The sequence below is a fragment of the Bison bison genome, unplaced genomic scaffold (assembly GCF_000754665.1).
Source record: "Bison bison bison isolate TAMUID 2011002044 unplaced genomic scaffold, Bison_UMD1.0 scf7180017864297, whole genome shotgun sequence".
Taxonomy (NCBI): Eukaryota; Metazoa; Chordata; class Mammalia; order Artiodactyla; family Bovidae; genus Bison; species Bison bison.
Genome location: NW_011494869.1, coordinates 5,027,181 through 5,044,874, shown reverse-complemented (window position 1 = coordinate 5,044,874; position 17,694 = coordinate 5,027,181). Strand labels below are relative to the sequence as shown.

The following is a 17,694-nucleotide window of genomic DNA, read 5'->3' as shown; positions in this document are numbered from 1 at the left end:
TACACATATCCCTTCCCTGCTGAGCCTCTCCCCTATCCTGCTCTTCCAGGTCATCGTGGAGCGCCGAGCTGAGCTCCCTGTTACACAGCAGCTTCCCGCCAGCTAGCTGCTTTGCACACGATAGTGTGTATGTCAGTGCCGCTCTCTCAGTTTGTCCCCCCCTTCCCTCCCCCTGCTGTGTCCACAAGTCTGGGTGTCTATTTCCGTCCTGCACATAATAGGTTCATCAGTACCATTTTCTAGATTCCATATATATGCATTCATGTGTGATATTTGTTTTTCTCTTTCTGACTTTACTTCACTCTGTTATGACAGACTCTAGGTTCACCAGCATCTCTCAAAACAGAACTGATTTTTGCTAATCAGCCATGATTTTGCACCTTATCTCTGAAGAGCATCGACTTGGTTCCTAACTCTAGGGGCTTTATTTTGTTTTGGTTTGTCATCTCCAAAGCCACTGGGGGGCAATAGGTAGTCCTGCTTATAAACAAGAGGGGTGTTTTGTTTCTGCATTTTTTATTAACATCTTTATTCTAAAGTTTTCATTAGGCACTGAAATTTAAAATGAAAACCCTATTGTAGTCAATTGTGGGTTACCCTGGTGAATTCTAATTTTTTTTATCTGTAGGGGACAGGCCTCTTAAGTGCCCCCCATGACCCCCTCCTGATATGGACACCTTGTGGTATCATTCCTTCTCCTTGAGTGGGAGTGGTCTAGAGACTTGCTTCTAACAAACAGAATATTGCAAAGGCGATGGGCGCTCTCTTCTGTGATTAAATTACCAAAGATTGGGACCTGCTTCTTGCTTACTGACTCTCCATTGCTTTCTTGGCTTGTGTAATTTTCTTTTGAAAAAAAGGTATGTATGTATTTATTTACTTATTTGACTGTGCCGGGTCTTAGTTGAGACACACAGTATCTTCCATCTTTGTTGCAGCGTGCAGAATCTTTAGTTGTAGCATGTGGGATCTAGTTCCCCAACCAGGGATTGATCCCAAGCCCCCTGCATTGGGAGTGTGGAGTCTTAGCCACTGGACCACCAGGGAATTCCCTTGGCTTGTGTACTTGGATGAAGCAAACTGCCATGGTGGTGAGGCCCACATGGCAAGGGACCGAGGGCCTCTTGGTGTCAATAGCCAGTGAGGAACCGAGGCCCTCGTCCGACAGCCTATGAGGAACTAAATCCTGCCAGCAGCCGCATACTCCTGGAACCTTGAGACAGCAGCAGCATGGCCGACACCTTGATCGCCACCTGTGAGTGTCGGTGAGCAGCGGACCCAGCTAGGCTGTGCCTGGGCTTCTGACAGAAACTGTGAGAACTAATGTATATTGTTTTCAGCAGCTAAAGTTTATGGTAATTTGTTATGCAGCAGTAGATAACTAACACACTATCCTAGCTCAGGTGAAATAGTCTTGGCTTAGCATGTCTTCCACGTCCCAGGTCCTGAATGTGGCCATGATTTTTTGTCTTTTCTTTTTTTTTGGCTGCACTGCACAGCATGTGTGGATCTTAGTTCCCTAACCAGGGATTGAAACTGTGCCCCCTACAGTGGCAGTGGGGAGTCCCAATCCCTGGACCAGGGAAGTCCATGGTCCTTATTTTTAATAATGAGAGAGCCTTGGCATGTAGTTCAAAAACAATCACACTAACTAGGGGTAAAGGCAGAAAGGTACCAGCATCACTCTCCTTCCTTTTCTTGGGGAAAGAAAATACTGGGGAGTGGGAGTCCTTTCAATACCCACCCTGAGTCCATGGCCTGACATCACTGCCCAGGTGGCACCGATGGCCTCAGAGGCCTTGGATCTGGCTGAGCCTGCAATGGTGCTCTGTCTTGGGGTTGTCATTTGTTCTTATTTGGGCAAGAGTTGGCACAAGTCTTGTCCAGACTCTCAAGGACAATTTTGGGTTCGTTTTCTGTATAATTACAGGGTGAGCAGTAGGGTAGACGATGCCAGTACAGCAGTGAGTACGTCTGGAGGACAGGCTCTGCTGTTCCAGGACTCCCACTGGGGTTGGTTCAAGGGGCACATCTCCCACCTCAGTGATGCCTCCCTCATGAGCATCTGGGCCTTGGTGAGTTGTGGGTGTAGAAGCATTCTTTCCTCCTGGGATGGAATGTATTTCATCCTCGAACTTTGGTTTTTATAGTCATGGTTGTTTGCCAACTCTTGTGATTGGTTCACGTTGGTTAAAACATGGGGCATATGGGGTCGGGGAGGAGTAGCTCATGCATTCAACTTTGGCTTTTATCCCATCCCTACTCTTGAACAAGGGCACAGATCCCTGAGGCATCATCTGTCTGCCTTGAGGTATAGGGGAGCCCCAGGTTAAGTATATTTTTCCCCAGCTTTATTGAGATATAATTGACATAATGTGTTAGTTTAAGGCGTACAATGCGATGATTCATGTACATGTCGTAAAATGATTTCCACAGTGAGGTTCATTGACATCCATCACCTCACGGAGTTCCCATTTTGTTGTTGTTGTGACCGTTTAAGTTTGCATTGTGGTGAGAACTTTTAAGTTTGACTCTCTTAGCAACTTTCAAGTATAGGATACAGTCCCAGAGTCTTATCTGCTGAGGGGATAAAGCCAGGGTTGAAAATGAAGCAGAGGGGATAATAGATGAACTGAGGATGTTGATTGGTTATTCTGATTAAAAGTTAAGCCAGATTATCACTGATCAGACACTACCTGTAGCATATAGATAGAGGTAGATACTGGTGCTATGTTGCAGAGAAGGACGATGCTTTGTGGATTTTAATAGATACATAAGTATGAGAAAAGATCTTAAGTTGGGAAAGGACTAATCCACAGAGTGCTGATGGTAAGGCAAAAAATTAGTAGTTTTATCTACATTAAATAAAGGTTGTCTAACTTGCATATATGCAGAAACTACCAATTTCTTAAAAACACAGATTCCTAGATATTCTAATGCAGTAGGTAAATTGTATAAATTTACAAAGAAATAAATGATATCTGAAAAGGGGTAATAAATGCTCACTATGCACTGTAGCTTAATGATTTTACTACAATTTACTATCATCTGTTTTCTTGAGGTTATTTTTATCTATTGTATCCATATTTGGGTAATACTATGTAATGCCGTGCTAATGTGCATCTTTTCCCAATTCACGTTGGCCTTGAAATCAGCTGTGTTGGGAGTATTTACACCAGGGAAATTGGCAAAGGCCACAAATCAATACCCTTTCTCCTCTTTTTTAGAGACTTGGTTGTTACACATTTACCAGCCCTTCATTGGATATGGTCCTTAAAGAAACCAGGAGTGGTATCAGTAGTGAGGAAAATCAAAGCATGAACTATCTGAAGGGCAGAGAAAACTTTATCATAGAGTACAGCAGGGGTGAAGATGTGGCAACTTGACCCAATTTTTTGCAGCAAGATGCTCTTTAGATTCCTTCAAAGCCTAGCCTAGATGGTTGCAGCCAAAAGAAGTGGTGGGAAGCAACTTTGGGGAAGGTTCCCAATTCCATGATGAACTGGAATGTGAACCAACGTGTCTCTTGCTGAGATGATATTAGTCACTGGTGCCATCTAGTGTTGAAGTACAGATTGGCTCCAAAGAGGGACGCTTAGAGGAAGCCTTCTCTTGACTTAGGCCTTGGAAACACACTAACACAGTTTCCTCTATTTTCTTTTTCTACTTCATTTCCCTACTTCTGGAGTCATTTTCTATCCACTCCTCCAACAAGAATAGCCACTGGTGTTTTCTTGTTGTTATTGTTGTTTTATTTTGAAAGATAGGAATTCGGTGTGGTTTCCAAGCAAAAGAGAGAAATGCCAAGAGTTGAAAGGCATAGATATAGAAATCAGCACTTTCCTGTATTATGTATAATTTGGAATGAATTTGCTTAGGGAAGTTGTTTAGATCTTCTCTTGCGGGTCACATAATTCAGATGCTTCTCTGCTTTTCCAGCATGTCCCAGATATCCTTCCTATTTCCTGTGACAGGGGCATATGAAGTCATCAGCATGTTGTTGCATAACAAAGAACCCAAATTCATTCTTTTTTTTTTGGTCTGTTTTTTATTTTATTTTTAAACTTTACAATATTGTATTAGTTTTGCCAAATATCGAAATGAATCCGCCACAGGTATACCCGCGTTCCTGCTTCATAGATATTTTTGTAGCAAATAGTAGAAGGAAAGTCCTATTCATGACTTCCAAGTGAATAGGATCTTTCATTCTTTTATGAGAACTTGTGTTAATAAGTCTTTTATTTGAAGTAAAGGTAATTGTATATGAAGGTAATTGTAATATGTATAAGTTCTCAAAGCTGGAGAGTCCTCCAGAAGAGTAAGATTCTGGGATTAATTCCCACTGGAAAGGTTGACTGCATCATGAGCATTGGAGAAAGCAGTATGGTAGTCCCTCAGTGAATATTACTTCCTTTTTTCCCCTTTGGTGATTGATGATCTGTGTAAAATGAAAGAACATTTAACTAATTAGTGGGCTCAAAGGTGTTCTACCCTGACAGTTTTTAATCTTTTCACTAAGGATAACTGACCTGTAAGTTTGGGACTATTTCAGATGTTATCAAACAGAATACCAGTAAGGAATCAATGCTATCCTCTCTGTAATGTGTGTAGCTGGAGCAGCCTGAACTGTTATTGTGAAACCTTTCAAAATGGAAGGAACGGAATGTCACAACTCTGGATACGAAGTCCGAAAATGGGATTAGACTTTACCCAGGATACTTTTTCAATGTTCAAAGAACAACAAAAGTAGTTTAGAAATCTCATCTTGAGACTGCTAAGCTACCTGAACACACTTTATTTTAGGTGAGGGCCATGGGTTTTGCAGTCAAGTCAGCTGCTATTTATAAAAGCAAGCCTTCATCAAGTCTTATAAAGCTCACCCTCTTACATAGATTGGCAGCAATTTTGCCTGAGAAAATGAGCCTGCGTGACTCTAGAGGCGACATACACTTTTTGTTAGAAGAAGGAATTGAAGATCCTGTGGGTAAAGTGAAAGTCAGTTTTGTCCATATGCAGGTCCAACTGTTAAATATAACAAGGCCTGGGTATTCCCATGTTCCTACATGTTCAATAGACATTCCAATTTATCAAACGGTGACAAACCTAAAAGCCTGTGACATTGTCCTGATAGACCCTGGGAAAGCTTTTAAGTGCAGATCATTCTTCTAAAGGTGGATCTGATCCTGTGTGGTCTTGAGCTGCCCCCCACCCCACCCCTACCCTACATAAAGGACTCATTCTTTGGGATAACTTTCTCCTTGTCCCTGCTTGGCCTCAGGTCCATGGCATCTCTGGTCTTTGCTGCCTACCCTGGAGAAAGGTTCCCTTTCTCACACCAGTCTGTTCTAAACATGGCAACAAAATCTCAAAAAACTTTTAATAACACACTCTTGTCATTTTAAATGCATCTCAAGCTTTGAACTATGTATTTCAAATTTCTTTTACTTAGATGTATTGGGAACAACCATCTGACTTTTGACTGCCACAACAGACAAAAAACTTATCTAGTTTCTTTCCCTTTGCTATTTCTTATTATCTCAGCATCTTAATGAACTTTGAAGTGACCACTGATGTGGGTAGTTCTGTCATATAAAAATCAACCCCCAAATTTCCACTAACTCGTTCTTTGGCAGGCAGTTCTGTCGATTAAAAATGGATGCTTCTGGCAACTTTGAGGCACTCTAACATTAAGAAGTGGTTTATGAGATTCCACTGACTTCATTTTAGTGCTATTTTATTGTATTCTTAAATAGTAGAACACCGATAGTCCAACATGGTAACCCACTCCAGTACTCTTGCCTGGAAAATCCCATGGACAGAGGAGCCTGGTAGGCTACAGTCCATGGGGTCGCAAAGAGTCGGAGACAACTGAGCGACTTCACCTTCATGCATTGGAGAAGGAAATGGCAACGCACTTCAGTGTTCTTGCCTGGAGAATCCCAGGGACGGGGGAGCCTGGTGGGCTGCCGTCTATGGGGTCGCACAGAGTTGGACACGACTGAAGTGACTTAGCAGCAGCAGTGAACTCTTAGAGATGTTCTAACTACTCATAAAAGGAAGTTAGTATCCAAGTGACAACTATTAAGTCAAATGATTAAGTACCTTTACTTACTTTGGGAAGCTTTGTTCCATCCCACTGACATTGTCGTTTGACGTACATATAGTAAGTAAATGTGTCCCTTATGAAAACTTAAGAAAGACTGCTCTAGGGATAGGAATCTGAGGTACGAACTATGACCCAGGTCTTCTGGGCTCTGTTGGGAACTCTCATTACAGCTTTATTTTTAAAGGAATGAGATTCTCTTTTCATAAAGGATCCAGTCTAAAATAATTTGTTCAGGCAGCTTCAATTAAAAACTGTCTTTGTTGCTTCTGAAAACAATGGATCACCACTCCCAGAGTTAAAAACGACCAGAACACAGACTTAAAAACCAAGCCATTTAATTGTGTCTTTGAAGGTAAACAATATCTTGATCCCAAGCCCTGAGAATACCAGAGCTACGGGTCTGAGAAGTCCCGCAGGGCAGTATTCTCACAGAGTCCTGAGGGTCAGACCTCAAAGTGTTCCAAGGCAGAGCACTTAAGGAATTCATGCATTCCATTCTGCAATTTTGCAGACGGCCAGAAACAGACCCCAAGAGTCTCTTGAGATGGGAAAAATTCAACTCCTGGTCTCATAGATAAAAGTAGGGAGAGTACCAAAAATGTTATACTTCTCTTCACTTTTCTCACACAGTCTGAAACCTGAGCTATCAGCTCCCCAACTCACAGTAGCCGAAGCTGCAGTTTAGGTTTGAGATCAGTCCCTCTATCCAGAGAGCTCTCATCAATACAGCTTTTTAACAAGCACTTTAAAGAACCCTCTGGCAGCACAATGCGTTAGTTTACAAGATTTTAATTTACAGATTAAAAAGCTACATGTTTTATTTTTTCTCCTTTTTCTCTTCTTTCTTTACATCACTCTTTTCCTTCTCTTTCTCTTTGTCGTCTTTTCTGTCCTTTTTGCTGTCTTCCTTTTCTTGCCCTTCTTTCTTTTCTGCGTCCCGGTTGGCAATCTTGTTGTTGATGAGGTTGTGCAAGGCGACCACAGAGCGGATCAGTGAGGCCAAATATACCACCACCATCTGGTCGTTGGTCTTCAGGTAAAAGGCCTTGACAAACTCCTGCAGGCTGACATCCGGCAGCAGGTTGAAGACGTCCTGCAGCTGGTAGATGATCTGGTGGTTGATGGGCAGCTTGCCCGTGGCCACCTTCTCCAGGTAGCCCCTGATGTCCAGGAGCTTGGAGTTGAGTCCCTTCAGACCATGGACCTGGTTTGTGATCCGCTGGGAAAGAGTGCCCACTGTAGTGTCTTTGATGTCTCTGTAGGAACCCACAAGAAAGAGCAGGGGTATCCATCAGTGTCCTATACCATCACAGATTTTCACATTCTAAGGGAATAACTCAGTTTGTGAGGAGGGGCAAGTTTTCTAAAGCAAAAATGTTACCTCTCCGTTTGATAAAGATTTGAGTATAAAGTGCCTTAACCTTGTTTTCATTTGGAAGCATATGTTTTATCTTTCTCATCACAGGACATCTTTCAAAAGAAAAGAGAGAGCTAAAATGAAATCATGTTCACTAAAAAATTTTTTAAAAATCTCTACTTCAATTTCTCTTGTTCCTAAAGAGCACAGCATTCTTTTCACCTGCATCTATAAAATGTCTTGAGATGCTTTTAAATCAGTCAGTAGTAACTTTCTGAACTGAAACGAATCTTATTGTTTGAGAAAATCTATGACCTTTCAATAAGTCAGGGTTATGTAAGTATTTTTCTTTTTTTTCTAAAATTTGGCTGTGCTGGGGTCTTAATTGTGGCACTCTGGATCTTTAGTTGCAGCATGTAGGATCTAGTTCCCTGAGCAGGGATCAAACTCGGGCCCCCTGCATTGTGAGTGTGGAGTCTTAGCCACTGGACTACTAAGGCAGTCCCCTAGAGTGTAAAAGGCCTTGATGCAGGTTCTCTGCAGAAAACTGGCTAGCTACATTCATTATAAAGGAGGTACACTTAAAGAACACACACTTGCTTTTAACACGCATGTGTTCCTGTCACAGCCAGCATTATAGCTTCCAGACAAGGTGTGCTATCCAGAGTCATAAATCATAACTCTGGACACTTCATAGATGATCCAGGACTAGAGCCCAGGTCTGATGCCGTCCTAAAGTCTCACCGTAATAAGTGTTCAACTCCGACCTCCTCGGCTTCCTCTGCTCCAATTTCACTGGTCACGTGCTCAAATGTTTTTGAGGTTGGAGTTCCATCCTGGGAGAGGAGACTTAATTATAGTTATTTACTTACAAACAAATGAACAAACTAGCACATGTTCCTTTTCACACCTTGATTCTTCTGCTTTAAGTCAGATCACTTGAGGGGTGTTATTACTGGGTTTTCTGTGGCAAGGGTGGGTAGTTTGCTTTGAAAGCTGTCACAGCAGTCCTACTCAGGGTTGAGGTATGCTGCAGCATCATCCTTAGCTTATTTCTGAGGAAAATCCTGATATTATCTTAAGTCTTCAGTAGAGACGGACATTCAGAGAAGTCTCCATTTGGCTAAATTTTAAGGACTGTCATAGTTCATTCTAAAATAGGCCATATTCTGAACACTGTGCCTGAGACAAGCTTATGTTAGAAAATATAACTTTGAACCATCTACTGTCCATTGGGTCAAATGATCAGTGCACCAAACAACGTGGTGAGAATCACTGATTTTCTGGTGGCCTGAATTAATCAAGGCACCCATTAGTGGATGTGGTTTGCTATATCACCTACTTATTTCTTGACGGGACTCAGGAGAAACTTTTCTCAGATCTAGTGCCAGAAGAGGCTGTGCATCTCCTGTCAAGGCTGTGAACTGTTTGCACGCAGGAGCGCATTGCAGTGCGTGCACAGGATATAGGCAGACAACTTAGATGCAAAGCCTGGCTTTGCCGTGTATGTGCTAAGGGAGCTGTGAGATCTTGGGAAAGTCACTTCACTTACACTAAGTGGTATAAACATCAGCTGTTGTTATTTTATCCAGGATAGTGTGAATCCTGAAAATGACATTTTCCTCTTGGCTTTGTATGCTAGGATGGTCAAAGCCTTCCAACACCTGTGCAGGACTTCATGGCATGTCTTTTCAGGTACTGATTGTTCCCTGGCTTCATCTTATAATATGACCCTTAAATCCCCTCTATCTTCTATTAAAAAATCCTGTTTCATTGGTGTGTGTGTGCATGCATATGCATGTATGTGTGCAAGCAGCCTCAAACTCCTTTTTGAAAGAGGCAAGGTAAAATTTAACTTGTAACAACTGTATCAAGACCAGGGATGAAAGCCTTAACTGCAACTAGGCAACAGATCTGGATCTCAGTTCTCTAATAGTAAGGCAAAGAGAAACAGGGGCACAGAGCTCAGGGCAAGGAACATTTGCAGGAAGCTAAGTTAAAAAAGCCGTTTCCAGATTTTAAAATTGAATATATGGATAACTATAAGAAGACAGGTACTGAATACAATGGAGCCGACTATATAGGTGTCAAATCGTACAGATGGGTTTTGCCATCTAGCTCCAGGCAGTTCTGACTTACTCTATTTGAAAACCTAAAATCCCATGGATGGAGGAGCCTGGTAGGCTGCAGTCCATGGGGTCGATAAGAGTCAGACACGATTGGGCGACTTCACTTTCACTTTAATGCATTGGAGGAGGAAATGGCAACCCACTCCAGTGCCTGGAGAATCCCAGGGACGGTGGGGCCTGGTGGGCTGCCATCTATGGGGTTACAGAGTCAGACACGACTGAAGCGACTTAGCAGCAGCAGTAACTTCCAGGAGAAGACTGTCAGAGGTGGGCCAACAGTGGAAATGGCACTAGATTAAGATCAAGCTCATCAGGCTCTGCATACTCTGCTGAGAACATCTCTGGGTGATCATTTGACTACTTTGGTCTCAATTTCATTTGTAAAAGGAGACTTTAGATTTCTATGGTCCTCTCCATTTCTAAAATTTGGTGATTCAAACACTCAAGGGGGAAAAAACATAATATCAAACTGTTGACAGAAATCAGTAACCTTTTGTTATAAAGTATTTGTTGACTTGAAATGGGGGAAAAACCCAATGGCCCTAAAAGTAGCAAATCTAATCTCCTAGGCTCATAACAAGATGACTTACATCATGAACTTCTTCCACTGAAATATATGCTTCTGTGGGCAGTCCCAGGTCCTTTGGTTTCACATCAATGATGACCAATACCTGGCAGAAAAACACATCTTAGGAAACCACCTTGTACTAGGCACATAGGGAATAACTGCAGCCATTCTGATGATGATTACTGCATCTTTTTCATTCATTTAACCAGATAATGAGCCAGAATTTTCAGGAAAAAAAAAGACTTTACATTTCAAATTTCTTATTTGCTCTGCTCTTCAACCCCATCCATTAACAAGGTGAAAGGTAGTAGTACAGTAAGGAAGGAATCCAGCAGAAGGAAATTAGAGTCAAGACAGCCAGCATTTTAATCCCAGCTGCACTCTCAGAAGATCTTACTAACCATTCTGAACCTCAGTTTTCTCATTTGTAAAAAGGATAACAATCCCATACAGTTGAGAGGATTAGGGAAGGTAACTTACATACTCAGCACTGAGCAGATGTTTAATTTACTAAATACATTGGGTTACTGTATACTACACAAAGCACTGTAAATTAACACAAATTTATAGAGAAAAAGTGGTGAAATGATTCACTATCCACTAGGAGGCTCTTTTCTTGAGTTAACTGGCAAACAATTATCAGTCAAGGGTTTTAAAGATAAAGTGCACTTACTGAGTTAGGGCAGTATCTTTTCATGAGTTCATTGATGGCGATGTCATTCTTGTGTAGTTTAGGGCCTGTGTGGTACCACCCAACTATTCTTTCTCTGGCTATGAAGGAAAAAAATAGTGGCTTTGAACTGTTACATAAAGATCTGTATATTACCCTCAAAAAGGGTAAGAACTTCAGTAGTTATGTTCTCTACCTTTTCAAAAATTCCAGGCATCTAAACCTTGATGTGCTTATGAAATCTTAAATGAAATCTTAAATTCAAAAGCAGGAATCTCTGAAAATAAAGAGCAGGGGAAATCTAGAGATAGCCATATCTCTGACTAGTTTAGGAAACCAGTCATACATGAAGCAACTAGAAAACAATTCCAAGGGAATATATAAACAAATGCAAGTTCATCTCACATAGGTTACAGCAGTGAGTGTTGTGGGAATAAACATTGCCAAAGCAATGTGGCTGCTGTAATGAAATGAAAATGATACACATGACAGAGATATTTACCTTGGTGGTACTAAAGCTCTAGAGGCATGTGGATTTTATTTGATAACTTTTTGCTTTTCTGGTGCAGAGGGCTCTCTCTTCCCTGAAACCTAGGTGGTCTAGCTGGCCTTAAATTGCTACTCCAATTTCTCATTTATTCTACCTCATTTGTCTACTACCATTGGCCTTACTTTAGTCTAACTAAGTGAAAGGGTCTTTGACATTAGACAAAGAAAAGTGAATACTTAGAAAAGGCATTAGGGACACACACGCACATTTACACACCACACCACACCCCCCCCCCAGTGCCACAGCGCCACCTACCATTGACCTTCTTAAACATTCCATACATGTTTTCCAAGTAATCATGGTCTAAAAACCAGACAGAATCATCTTTGTCATCTTCATCAAAAGGAACTAGAGAGGAGAAAAAAACCCCCAAAAGCAGTTTAAGGTGCTAGATAGAACTCTAAGGGCACATATCACAGCTGTGGACTTCTAGGCCAGATTTGACCCATGGCTTTAGCTTGTCCAATACAGTGTTAAAAGTATTTTTGAGTTGCTTTTATTAAAAACTGGAAGATTTCACATACAAATCTAGACCTCTAGGCTCTCTTGAAAAATTGGAAGACCTGGCAATAACTGGCTATAGCCATACAGAGATCACCACCTTTGAAAAGGATACATGTTCTTCAGTTTGCTAAAAGTTCCATCATTTCCTAATACTTCTGTTGGGCAAATTACATTACTGCCTGATCCTTTAAGACAATGGAGTTAGTGACCTCTAGTCTAGCGGCTATGCCAGCAATTATTTTGTTGTTCATTATTGTTGCTTTAATCATAAAATACATAGATACATTCTTCTGAACATTCACGAAACAGTGAAAAGGTTTTTATCTCCCCCTTGCCTACCCATAACCACGGTCAATAGTTTAGTTCAGGGGTTGACAAACTATACCCACTGCCTATTTAAATAGTTTTATGCAATATGGCTATTAGTTTGTCTACATACTCTTTTTTTAGTTGCTTTTCTGCTACATTAGCAGAGCTAAGCAGTTGCAATGGAGACGATATGGCCTGAAAATACTTAAAAATATTTACTACTGTGTGTAGCCTTTAGCCTCCCTGTTCTATACTTAAGCAATTCTGAAATAGAATCACTTGGTTGCAGTAAAAAATGGAGATCACGAAAATTTTCTTTCTTTTTAAAAGATAACTGACATTTTAACCATACTCAGAAAATGTAAAATTTGTCTATTTTTTTAAAAACTGAGGTATAATTGATAGATTTTTCTTTTACCTGCAAAACTGTTGGATACATCGAGTACTTTCTTTTGCCATGACCCCAAAAGCACACCAACAACACGTTTTTGGTTTCCAACCTTGCCTATTCTGAATGAGAAAACAAAAGATCAATCTGGATAGGCACAGACTCAACAATACGATACCTAACACGAAATACCAATGTACCAATGCAATTTAGCTTGGCTGGAAACTGATCCCACTAAACAAATGTAGTAAATTAGTCTTAAAAAAAGAAAAACAACAAACAACCCTCAAACCTTATAGAAATTTAAAATGGAGAAAATGAAAACTCCCCAGATCTTACAGTTTTAAATGTTATCTGGTTGGTGTTTGAAAACACATTTAACTTTTTATTTTGATAAGAGCTTACCTTTCTTTCTTAAACTTTCTCTATCCTCCAACCTTTTCAGGGATAAAGATGCTAAAGCTGAACCAGTGTTATGGTCCAGCTTGCCAACTCTTCTCTGAAACAAGCCCAACTAGATGGCATAAACAATTCTTTGTATCATCTAGGGGCTGAGAAAATGATTCTGACCCAGAAGCATGTGTATGCCATTTGTGATCTCTCTGAAAGGCTAAATTAGGCAGAAGCTGGAACTGAGCTGGTGACTAATCATACTGGGAGGAGGGCTGAGTGAACAAGAAAAACTACCTCAGAATTTCTATCTCCAAATCAAACCCCCTTAGTAATTTTGTGCTAAAGAACGACAAGTGTTTCACTTATTTCATTGGTCTTTATGTAGATTTCTCCATTAACCACTAACAAATGTGACATAACAAACAATTCTATGTTCAAAGGACAGACAAAAGTCATTGTGAAATGAACCACAATTTCTTAACAGTTGCTGGTTCACACCAATTGAAATATACTTATCTAAACACATGATTTGGCAAACTTATAAATGCTTACTATGTCTAGGGTTTGGATCAGAATTAAGTATTCTGATTTTTTTGGGACTAAGTTCAAAGGAAATTTCCACACTCACGGGCTTTTCTTCTAATCTACAAAAATGCGTTTGTGTTTTAGAAAACCCTACAATTGTCTGACACAACAGCTTGCAGTGTCTGCCTTCACTATGCCCTTAAAAATGTTTGTCGAATTGACTAAACAGAACTGAAATGATGCCTGCCTTCTTAGCACCTCTAGTATCCTATGGGAGAAAAACAGTAATTGTACAGTGGAAAAGCTCCCGTACCTTGTTAGGCCAAGGGTCCTACAAGAAATGGAACTAAACTGGGGGCCCTAAACCTCACAGGAGTCTTTGAGTTTGGTTTTGGCTCTGGTTGAATTGGGAGTTGTACAAAGCAAGAGAATGGGCACTTAGCAACTATGACTTTATAGCAGATGCTCCCAACTGGGTCTTACAACTTTCCAATTCAAGAACACATGTAACAGGTCCCCCGGGACGAACAGCTCGAAAACAAGCAAGCGAAGGCAAAAGAAATATCTGTGGGATGTTTTCTTATTCATTAACGCCTACACCTCCAACTGGTCTCATTTTTAGAAGAAAAACTTGACTTTAAGACTTAATATAGCTAGGTTTTAAGTCATCGTCAAACCAGATTCCCACTTCTGAAACTTCCACAAGTTAAAAGCACAGTTCTCGCAGGGACCAGACTTTCGGTGACAGTCTTCAGAGCCAAAAAGCGCGAGTCTGAAGGGCTTCCTACCAAACACCGAGTCTCTTAGGCGAAAAGGGACGGACGAGGCGATAGATAGGCACGAGGACTAGGGATCAGGATCAAATGAAACCTGCTCCCCATACTCTGGCATCGTACGGACTGGGTAAAGGGAATGATCAGCTCAGTTCCCAGGAGTGCCGGCTGGGCAGAAGACTCCGGGTAACTTGGGCTTCATGAATGGACTTAAATGTGGGCCCCTCGGCGACTCAGGGCCACCCCCGGTGCGTCAGCACCCCCGCGGCCTCCGCGCCGTACCCAACGCGCCCGTGACTCAGCAGCGGCGGCGCCACCGGCCCCGGTAGGCCGCCCCGTGCCGCCCGCTCACCGATTGAAATGATCCACCACACTGAGCAGCACCAGGGGGTGGACCACCACCTTCTGCACCGCCAGCTCCAGCATCGCGACACACCCCGCCCGCCAGGCCCTGCTCCCCGCGACGAGCAAACACCGGCAGCCGGAGCGGTAGTAACTCTCGGCTATCCTCCAGGCCTGGCTCCTCCTCTTCCGGTTGAGCCGCCGCCGCGCGGCTCCTTTTTCCGCTCCCAGAGTGCCGCGCGGGTCGGGCTGGCAGGGTCTCTCCTGCTCCAGCCTTGAGGCGGGGAAGTGCAGGGGAAGGCGGGACCTGGCTCGGGTGACAGGCTAAGAATTTGCCAGGTCATGAAAGCTAACAGCTCACTAGAGACCGATAAAGGTTGGCCTCCTGGTGTTTGCCCTGTACTGTCACTGCTGTGACTTTTCACCTCAGAATCTTCTTAGCTCCCCTCCCCTCCCCCACCCGAAGACTGGAGAAAATGCTGAGAAAAAAATGTAAATAGTAGTGTTTCCGTCATTCAGAAAATGTTCACTTTCAATTCTAGTTAAAATCCTCCAGAATTTCTTAGAGGTTGTTATTTAGTCGCTGTGTCGTGTGCGACTCGGCGACTCCATGGACCGCAGCACACCCGCCTTCCTTGTCCTTAAAAGGCGCTTCTTAGAGGAACTAGCTTTAAATCTCTAGCATTAGGGCATTTCTTTAAAATAGGTTTGGTAATTTGTCTCATTATTATTTTATTGTCGGAGAATTTCCTCTTAATCTTTTATGTGGACTCTTAGCAAATAGTCAACCTGGCTATATTTTCCCATCTGTCTTTATATTACTTAAAATTTAACAAGAGCTATAAGAATGAAAACTTATAAAAAGATTGACGAAAAAGCTGGAGAGCAGTAAGGGAATACATTTTCACATTTAGCTGGAAAAGAAAAAGACTAAAAGAGGAAATGTAGGAGAAGGGAACGGCTACCCACTCCAGTATTCTGGCCTGGAGAATTCCATGGACTGTGTAGTTCATGGGGTCTCAAAGAATCGGACATGACATAGCGACCGAATAATAACAACAACCTGTTTTTAAGCACCTTCCACCTTCCCTGTAACACCAGAGAATCTGACCTCTCTGAAGAATGACCAGAAGACTTTTGTTCTGAGCCTTAGCCTTCTTCCAGTAAAATCAGGAAGCTTTTGATAGTCTTTTTTTTTTTTTTTAATTTTTAAATTTTTTAAATTGGAGGATAATTGATTGCAAACTTTTGATATTCTTTCTGGGCCCTGCCTCTCGTTTTCATTTCATGTACTGTTCCAACTTTTGGGAACGCTGTTTTGGATTTTCCTCATTTCTTTTAATAGTTTTGATTTGGCTGTCAGATAATTGCTGCTACTTCTTAAAATATTAAATAATAGAAATTTTAAATTAACAAAATTTAAGTCAGGCCCATTGTGTGATGTGTTAAAGCTTGTTTGCTGGTTTTTAGTGCCTTGTTCAAAGTAGATATTCTTGTTTCATCTTTTATATGATGCTGTTCAACACGGGGTAGACATGTAACTATTACAAAAAGATTTTGGAAGTGTTTTTTCCCCCTAATTTTTTAGGATCAGAGGTTGATTTTAATTTTTCTTATGTGTTAGGTAAGGCATAAGAATTGAAGTCTAAAAGAAGCATATTTTTGGACTAAATTATTTAAAGGATATAAAGAAGACAGCTTGAAACCATAAGTAAGGTATTTTTCATGTCCTATTTTTTTCTTTTTCTTTTTAAATGAAACTGACCTGAAATAATAACTGATTTTGTAGCCACTAAGGGCTAAATTCATTCAGAGGAATGTAGAAGACATAAGAAATCTACTTTCTTTTGTTCATTTAATTCTAGACTTCACTTTAAGAGGTTCTGATGAGAGCATAAGTGTAATACATTTTATTTTCCTTTAACTGCTTTAAAAAAATTTTTTTTAAAGAAATGTAATTTTAAAAATTTTATTTATTTTTTATTGACGTATAGTTGACATATAAGTTATAGGTGTATGATATAGTGATTCACAGTTTATAAAGGTTATACTCCATTTATAGTTAATATAAAATATTGGCTATATTCCCTGTGTTGTATAGTATAGTATTGTAGCCTATTTTATAATAATAGTTTGTGCCTTTTAATCCCTTACCCCTATGTCTTTCTTTTTTAGTATTAAGTTCATTTCCCAGATTTATTGAGATGTAATTGATATGTAACATGTAAGTATAAGGTGTCCAATATGATGACTTGATATGTTTGTATTGCAAAATGATTACCACAATAAGTTCAGTTAACACTTGCATCATTTCACATAATTACCATTTTCTTTTTGTGATAAGAACATTTAAGAGCAATCTCAAATATATAATAATATAGTATTATTAACTATAGTCACCACACTGTACCTTAGGTCTCCATTTTATAATTGGAAGTTTGTGCCCTTTGACCAACAACTCACATTTCCCCCACTGCCAGCCTCTGGCAACAACTAACTATTCTACTCTATTTCTGTGGATTCCAGTTTTTTCAGTTCTGCATATAAGAGAGATCATATAGTATTTGTCTTTCTATGTGACATTTCACTTAGTATCAATACCCTCAAGATCCATCCATTTTGTCACAAATGGCAGGATTCCCTTCTTTTCTATGGCTGAGTATGTATACACCACATTTTCTTTATTGACACTTAGGTTGTATCCATGTCTTGACCATTGTGAATAATGCTACAATGAACATGGGGGTTCAGACATCTCTTTGAGATAGTAATTTCATTTCCTTTGAAAGTGGGGTTGCTGGATCATATGGTGGTTCTACTTGTAGTTTTTTTTTTTTAGGAACTTTCATATTCTTTTCCATAGTGGATATATCAATTTACATTCCCACCAAGAGTACACGAGGGTTCCCCTTTCTCCATATCCTCACTAATGCTTCTTATCTCCTGTCTTTTTGATAATAGCCATTCTAACAGGCATAAGGTGATATCTCATTATGGTTTTGATTTGCATTTCCCTGATGATTAGTGGTGTTGAGCATCTTTTCATGTACCTGTTGGTCATTTGTATGTCTTTAAAAAAA

General features: G+C 40.7%; 1 protein-coding gene across 1 annotated transcript; it reads right to left on the bottom strand.

The window, feature by feature from the left end:
- Window positions 1–6,424: 6,424 nt before the first annotated feature.
- PSMD7 (proteasome (prosome, macropain) 26S subunit, non-ATPase, 7) lies at window positions 6,425–14,879 on the bottom strand. Its single transcript, XM_010850942.1, has 7 exons — window positions 14,625–14,879; window positions 12,612–12,703; window positions 11,636–11,728; window positions 10,834–10,931; window positions 10,183–10,263; window positions 8,208–8,299; window positions 6,425–7,362 (listed from the first exon to the last, which is right to left on the bottom strand). Exons 1-7 carry the CDS (start codon window positions 14,696–14,698, stop codon window positions 6,924–6,926), a joined length of 969 nt encoding a protein of 322 aa, XP_010849244.1. The 5' UTR covers window positions 14,699–14,879; the 3' UTR covers window positions 6,425–6,923.
- Window positions 14,880–17,694: the final 2,815 nt, after the last annotated feature.

What these genes read in the sequence shown, in the direction of transcription:
- PSMD7 (XM_010850942.1), bottom strand. Translation starts at nt 14,698, where the DNA reads ATGCTGGAGCTGGCGGTGCAGAAGGTGGTGGTCCACCCCCTGGTGCTG. An exon ending in AATGTTTAAGAAGGTCAATG is followed by an intron (nt 10,932 to 11,635) that starts GTAGGTGGCGCT and finishes TTTCCTTCATAG; the next exon opens with CCAGAGAAAGAATAGTTGGG. An exon ending in GGAGTTGAACACTTATTACG is followed by an intron (nt 7,363 to 8,207) that starts GTGAGACTTTAG and finishes GGGTTCCTACAG; the next exon opens with AGACATCAAAGACACTACAG.